This window comes from Dipteris shenzhenensis, chromosome 9 (assembly GCF_047967505.1).
Source record: "Dipteris shenzhenensis isolate YYH24624 ecotype China chromosome 9, Dip_SZ_1.0, whole genome shotgun sequence".
Classification (NCBI taxonomy): Eukaryota; Viridiplantae; Streptophyta; class Polypodiopsida; order Gleicheniales; family Dipteridaceae; genus Dipteris; species Dipteris shenzhenensis.
Genome location: NC_141604.1, coordinates 13,840,023 through 13,848,252, shown reverse-complemented (window position 1 = coordinate 13,848,252; position 8,230 = coordinate 13,840,023). Strand labels below are relative to the sequence as shown.

Here is an 8,230-nt window from a genome sequence, read left to right as displayed (position 1 = left end):
TGATTATTAAGTTCCCTGACTATTGTTTTTTTTGCTCCTTTAAGATACTTGTCAAGCTCATGATGTAGGTTTCTTTTGGTAGGATATGAAAGAGGCTCGAAGATGTATAGAGCACAAAGAGCAGCATGAAGAGGACCCCTAGTGAAAGGAGGAGTTACTATGGGCATATAAGTCGACAGAGTCAAGCAAGCAGTGTGTCATTTGAGTGTGTGAAGAGGTCTGCCATAGTGCAGCAGACTGGCCTCTAGAGCTGGGAGATGCTTACTATAGAGAGGTTGATAAGATAGTTAGAAGTTTGGAATTTCCTTGAAATAATAAAAATCTTGCAGACATTTCTTGAACTCGTGGATATTCTCATGGTGCTCGTAATACCTGATTTTGTATCGACCTGCTTCCACGTCAGTACTTAAATGTTTTAAGTAGCCCAATGGAAAATTTGACGATTAACAATAACCAGTCTAAAGGGCACTAGCACTGTGCAATAAATTTTAGGATAGCATGGCAGTAGTGTAGGGATAGCACGGTAGTAGTGTAGGATAAGTTATCGCCAGCGCGGTGGTTGGTTGCACGAGAATATGAACAGCCACTAGCACGATGGTTTGCTTCTATTATTACAAGATGAATGGATTCGTTATGGGAAACTAGTGCGGTGGTTGTTGGGATATACTAAAAGCAAGCATGGGATGAAATCTGACGGTTAACGAAACAATAAATAGCTAAGGGCACTGTTTTCATATAGCACTGTGCAATAAATTTTAGGATAGCACAGCAGTAGTGTAGGGATAGCATGGTAGTAGTGCTAGATAAGTTATCACCAGCATGGTGGTTGGTTTGCACTAGGATGTTTTCATTATGACATAGGTTGCATCTAGACTTAATAGCTCTTATTAGATGAGAGTACACACATGTTTGTGGACTCTTATATAGCAATTCGTAATTGCGACCTCTATTGGATGTTTTTTTGTACCAAAAAGCTCCGACTACTACATCCCACTTCTCATAGGTTGTTCCCCAATTATTCTTAAATGTTTCCTCAACCTTGTACTTAGGTTTTGTGCACTACAACTGAAAGTATGGGTCATCTTCCTCGTTCTCCCCAGAATCTACAACAACTACAAAGTTATCCCCCTCTTCCAAACAGTCAGTGAGGTCATCAAAACTCTCCCTAAACTATGGCAAGTTGTTTGTCTCTCCATTGTTTGTGACTCCATCTGAATTTAGAGGAAAACTTGAACTCAACCCCATGTCTTCGCAGTTGCAATGTTCTCACAATCGTCATGATCCCCTATGATGTACGCACTGCAAAAATGAGAAAGTTTTCTCGTTTTAATCAGTTGGCTGTTTGAAAAGCCCCATATGTTGTGCATACCATGAACCTTGAGATGAAGTAGAATCCACATGCAGATTTAAATTGAGAGGTAGCACCATCTAACCACACCCAATGTTGTTTTATATTTTCTGCATGGGGTTTTCCTTTTTCAACCATTCCCAATGCAGTAGAAAAGCATGCTGCACAAATAGGGTGTCATGTTCCCTATCATCTAAAATGTAGAAATGGTAAGTGCGTTGCATTGACCTGGACTCCTGTGAGTCATCAAGCAGATTGGCATCATGCATGGAAGAGTCAAGCAAATGACTATACGTGATATGCACAAGAATTGTTATCTGCTTGTTGTACTAGTGAGCACTTTGCATCTCATCTTGTTCTTGAAAAGAATAATTTTTTGTAAAATCTATGACAGATACAATAGTGTCACAAGGAAAATTGCCAAGGCACGTCCTGAACTGCTTATCCTGCCAGCTGGCCGTGAAATTGTGGAGCACATATTTTGGGATGGATTGAACCACGTGACCTACAAGCTCCCTTGGCTGGGTGCTCTTATATGACAATAGCCATCTCTTTTTATCGGATCCTTTAACATTGACATTTTCAAATCTCCTCCGTTTTAGAGCAACGTGGTTGTCTTCCCTCATTTCATTTGGACAGACATTGAATGTCTTCTTCTTCAACTTTAAACTGCAATGCTTGCATGTGCTGCAAATGCATTCAATCCTATGCCACTCACGGTCTCCCTTTGGATAAACCAATGGCTCCCATAGAGACCTCTGGCTACAAAAGCACCCTCCCTTGCAACACATGATGAGGATCCAGGTGGCCTACAAACTGCGCATTCATTGGGGAGGCATTGGCATCAATCCCCGTGGAGCAATGCTCCAACATTATCAGGTCTTAAGTCGTTCATAGCTTGCCGGCGGGCTAGGTCAAAGTCTATGTGTGTTTTGCAACAACATTCACATCTTTGAGTTTTCTGACATACTAGGGCTTACAATGCTCAAAGCTCCTCTGCCCAATTGAAATGTCCAAATTCTAATCCACAAACTTGAGATACAACTCCGTCTGCTGACCCAACATGTGGGAACAACAGAACAATGAGTCCCCTTTTTGCTACTACTAAAAAAATACAAAACACAGTCTAATTAAAGTATATAATGAAGCAAAATAATTCTCAACCACCGCGCTAGTTTAGGACAGTCACAATTTCAAACACCGGTTTGGTTTCGGACACGTTTAGGACAGTCATAATTTCAAACACCGGACTGGTTTAGGACATTGTCACAATTTCAACCACCAGGATGGTTTAGCATGACGATCTCAACTTTGCATATAAGACAATAACAAGTATATTTCTTTTTATTTTTGAATTTCACCATTAGAAAATAACAATATATTACTTTTTATTTCTGAATTCCATAATTTAACAGTGGTATATAACCCGAATAGCAGAAAATTAAATTTAACAAATTTAAGCACTAAAACACAATAATTTCAACCACCGGGCTGGTCAATAACTAATGTCTATTCAACCATGCTGGTTCAGGACAATCACGTAACTAGTGATGGAGTGGAAGCAGCCACGGTTGCATGATGTTCCAACCATCAGGCTAGTTTAGTAAAATAACAATATGTTGTGAAATATATTGCTATTAATTTTTGCTCAACCATACTACCGGGTTGGATAACAACTAATGTCTGTTCAGCCATGCTGGTTCAGGACAATCACATCATTGGCGATTGAGCTAAATCAGCCTCCTACGGTTGCATGATGTTCCAACCACTGGGCTAATTTAGGACAATCACATTTAGTCCTAGCCTAGTTTAAGAAAAGAAACAAGTAAACTATCCCAAAGCTCAATCACAAACAACCACTGGGCTGGTTTAGGCACCACTGATAGCATGTGTATGATGTGCTCCTCAAACACCTTTCATCCCGTCTGCTTCTTACAGATGTCCTTTCTATTTAGAGAAACTCTCGTATTTTCATGCCAAAACTTCATCAATGTAGCAATGACTTCCACACTTAGGCTGTCTCTCCTTTTCTTGCGTTCTGTTGAAGCCCACAAACTTCTCAAATCAAGATGATCGTGCATTGCTTCTGCTCTACGTTCAACCGTTGGAGCCACATTGGTCCTTCATTGTGCACCCAGGCCATTTCTCCTTTGTTTCAGGGGACACCAACATAGCTAATGTCACTCTCTTTGCAGCTAGTTGATCTAAGTTGTGCATCCCTTTCACTTTTTGTAGGCCATTTCTCAAGTTAGAGAGCATCGCCTCTTGGGCGTGCATCTCCCAAGGTGTTGGTAGGGTTGTTACTCTATGAACTTTAGGGTGCATGCTAAAGCTTGTGAAGACTTGAGACTGTTAATCACCTGAATGGCCTGATGTTGTTGTCTCGAATGCTTCCAACAATCATGACACCACAACTCGTGTTCTTTGCTCTGATGGCAATGATCGAATGCGTGCATCAGCAACCACTTCTTTCTTCTACTCTCCAAGGAGTCTTCTTTATTCTCGTTGTTTTCCCCTTCATAGATGTTGCAAAAGTGTCTTCCGTTGTCAATTTGATATAATGCCAATGCTTTCCTCGACCCGCACTATGTTCCTTGTGCCTCGACCTAGCTTTTCGACTTTCCTGTCTCGCAGCCTCTGTCTACTTCTCTTGTAAGCCATGGCGAGCTGCATGTTGCCATTGATGCCATGGCCACGATCAATCCAAAATACACCCAGAGAAGCTAGCTGGTGAAGCAAGCAAAGAATAGAAGACAACTTACTCGAAAGAAGACAATGACAAACCAAAGTTTGCGCAAGGTCACATCGAGGTGCGTGCGGGTTGCAAGGGTTTGTAGGACAAGAGCAAGTTGCAGGTACTTAAATCTTCCAAGATTTGATGGGCAGGAGGTGTGAAAATTCAAAATTCGTGAGCATAGTGAAATTTCAACTGCCTGTTTTTCTCTTTCCGACGATACACGTCAGCAAAATTGGATACCCAAACAAGTGCAATATGGCCTAAAATGCTTTAAAACACAAATAGGACAAAGGACACGCTATCGGATTTGATGCTGTGTATTATTAAATGCAATGACCTTTGGCATGCTTATGAGCCATATAGCAAGCAAGTGCATGGAAAAAGAAACAATTCAAAATTGTAAATAGTGTTGGATTTATTAAAATATCTTTGCACGTGCACAAATTGCACTTTTTCAGCTTCTTCCATTTGAGGATGAATCTAGATACCAATACCAACAACTATCAATGTTTTAAGACCACCATGCACTAGTCCCAATAGTTTGAATTTCTAATTTTTAATCCATTTTAGTTTTCAATAAATCAAAATAAAGTTATGGAGCGTGTCCTCAAATGGGTATGCATCACTTTAGCACAACATTGGAGACCCATTAACCCATGCATAATGATCTCATTTAGGTGTGTCCTTGGGTTGAGGAGAAGTCACGTAGTGTACTTTAGAATGATTACTTGGTTGCATTTATGTATAGAATAAAATTTTGATGTTTTTGAATAAATTGCTATATCCTATAGTCTTCAGGATGCATGCTTCACATGCAACATAGCACTTATAATGCTTTAACGGTCTCGTTTTAAATCCTTATTTCATAATTTTTTGCTCTCATGTTCAATTTGGAATGTGTACTACAACTTGAAGACAAAGTTTGTCGAATTCTGTTGAGCAATGCATAAGTTATGGGTCATGCAAGATACTCGTATATAGAAAAGTCCGTGAACCTCACAAAAAATGGCTACATCCAAGCGAACAATGACTCCTATATAGTAAAAAATAAGGAATACGTACAGACTCCTTTAGAGTTAAGGTTAGGATTTCTAACCCTTGTACCTTTTTAGCACTCTTTGTATTAGTATTATGATGTTGAGATGAATATGATGTTAGTCCATCATGCTATTTTGAATTACATGCACTGGTATACATGGGTTGGTTAAATACAAATTCTAATTAATTATTAGGTAGTGGAAGGTCAAGAAGGTGGATGACATGGACCATAACACCATATTGTCATATGGTTGGCTAGTATATTTTTGCCTTGCAAAAGTGATCAACTACCTCAAAACGCATGCCAGACGTCCAATGAGTACCAACATCATGGTCATATAACACATGTCCTAGAACAAGCACCAATGGAGAGTTGCTAGTAACAAGCTCCTAGATCTGCATGTCCTCTGCTAAGAACCTTGCTCATGACTTGAAGCAACACATGGATGCTTGCATGGTGGTGTCCATGAAAGGAACTCGCAAGATTCTTGTAAAACTATATAAGTCTCAACATCAATTCAAACGAAGGGGTATTTTAATTCAAAATTCCAAGGTAAATTTATAGAAATACATTTTTAGAAGGGGTTTTTTAATCAACTTTAAAAAAAGCCCATAAGTTTATATAGAAAAGGGGTCGTTTTGTTTATGAAAAGGTTACAGCCCTTAAATGCACGTTATACATAGGTTTTCGAGTAATGCACCCCATGATGGTGATTGAAAAACATTATGATCTCTATGTGGCACAATTTCTCTGAGACACTAACACTACAATATAGCTACGGATTCTACAAGCTTGATTATGACTAGTGGCAAGTTGAAAATAGAGACCTAGCAATATGATATCACTCGTGAAACTTGTCATTTCTTAAAAAATAGGTTGAGAGGGCATGGGCTATTAAATGTTAACAAGAGGCTATCATCAATCTTTTATCCTAAACACTCTGGTGCTAGTTGTGATGCATCTCCAAAACAGTTTCGTGATCTATCTTTCTATATTTTATCCTTGTGTAATGTGTAGATAGCACCATGTCTCCTAGATTAGGTAACCCCTTACATATCTCAATTTTTTTGTAGCTAATTTATATCAGACGATTTTTACGTATCTCTTTCACTAATATTTTTTGCTAAATTGTGTTTCTCTTGAATATAGACATAAAAGTGATGAAAATTCCACTCTCAAAGAGTACAACTCCGCCTATCATAATGGGACAAGGGAGATTTTCTCGGAATGAGAGGAGGAAAAGGATAAAAAAGCCAACGTGATGGTGAGGAGGAGATTAATAGCAAGAGGAATCGGGGGAGTTACGAGAATCTAGGGGTATTTTAAAGTTAACAAATATAAGAGTTGGGGAGTCTTGGGTAGAGAAAGTGTAAACACGATGTGAAGAACATTTATCTAAATTAGGGTAGAGTGGGATATTATCCTCTTGTGCACTAAAAACAATATTTCGAATCTACCTAGGATTGATATAAGCATCTAAAACAATGGAAGGTATCTTGAATCTACGTTGGTATATTTGGAATCTACCAAGGATTGATATAAGCATCTAAAACAATGGAAGGTATCTTGAATCTACGTTGGTCGAGTGGGTTATCGTCCTATTGTGCAATAGAAAGAAATGATTCCGAATCTACCACGATTGATATAAGCATATAAAACAATGGAAGGTATTTTGAATCGAGGTTGGTGGATCTTGACCCTATTAAATTCGACGTTCAATTTACAATCATTCAGTGTTGCCAGCTGGAGAAAAGGACACAACCAACGAAAATCTATATTAAGTGTGGGACATTACAACGAACGAACCATGTTGTTTGACTCAGCCTTTGTCCTCATCCACGGCCTTTCAACCCGCAACGCGCATCGATAACATCGTGTGCCTATTCGACTGCAATTCACCTCGCAATTCACCTCAATCGCAAACGCTTTCGAAAACACTGTCAATGAGTAGGCGGAACGAGAGAATAAATCATGCGACTTTAACAGCGTACAGGAATTCGATGTAGAAGTTCAAATGTTACATCACCCATCTGTTGGATACACAGCTGTTTGGATGCATAGCCGCAAGCAATTTGGTTATGCCAGTCAGATTCCGCATGCAATCTCTCCTTTAGAGTTACAAGAGCCGGAACATCGAATTCTTATGTATGCACAAATATACATGACCACTTCACAGTGGTAAAATTACATCCTCTTCTAACAATAACGCACAGTGGTTGGGAGCAAGCAGTGCTTACCTACTTATAATCATCTTCTTGGTAGCAGCATCATTGAAGAAAACTTGGCCGAATGACCATGTCCTCTTCATCTGTCGAATCCTCGGTTGATGTGGCAGCTACATAAGGGATCTGGGGTTTTTAACCATCGAGCGAGTAGCTTTTCTGGCAAGTATAGGACTCAATACGTATGGTGCTAAAGCTCGCGCTAAAGGTGATATTCACGTTGCAATTGGAGACGATATCCGAGTGATGAGAAAAGAGATTAAGAGTTGAGACACTGCCAATCACTACGACTGAAGTATTTATGGGTAGAATTCCTGCAGCAACATCGCCGCTCAGATAAGATCCTTGCAGTGGGGTTGTTCCTTGCGCGGTTAAGCCAATAGAAATTGTGTTAGACGATTGCGAGGAAATGGAGCCTGCAGGGACAGCGACGACTCCGACTTCAGTGCCGTGGTAAAACAAGCTAGCCGCGCTGCCATTTGCTACATGGAAAGTGCCCCGATTGGGATTATACACATAGACCTGCAGAACCAGTGTCAGATTGATGGAGATGACAGTTGATGGATATCCTATAGGAGTGAACGAGAGCAGTTGCATAGTGGGGACTTGGATGTCGGGGTCTTTGGGCTTGAACAGAGTGAAGAACAATATGAGGAGAAGGATGATAATGAGCACAAGAAAGATGCCAGAGATGATGCAAGCAGTCTGCCTCTTCTCGTTGAGGGATCGCTGACGGGAATTTCCCATAGCAGGTTGCAAGAGAGTTTGTGTTAAGGAGCTTGGAAAGAAGGGGAGACACGAAGCACAGAGGTAATTGCAGGCGAGGGAAGGCGAACGAGCAATGGCAGGGCTGTGGCTATGGCTATGGCGATGTCGATGAAGCA

At 40.2% G+C, this 8,230-nt stretch overlaps 1 protein-coding gene across 1 annotated transcript; it reads right to left on the bottom strand.

Moving 5' to 3' along the window:
• Positions 1-7,121: 7,121 nt before the first annotated feature.
• On the bottom strand, positions 7,122-8,230 carry LOC147898233 (uncharacterized). Its single transcript, XM_087379727.1, has one exon. It carries the CDS (start codon positions 8,091-8,093, stop codon positions 7,482-7,484), a length of 612 nt encoding a protein of 203 aa, XP_087235853.1. The 5' UTR covers positions 8,094-8,230; the 3' UTR covers positions 7,122-7,481.

What these genes read in the sequence shown, in the direction of transcription:
- LOC147898233 (XM_087379727.1), bottom strand. Translation starts at nt 8,093, where the DNA reads ATGGGAAATTCCCGTCAGCGATCCCTCAACGAGAAGAGGCAGACTGCT.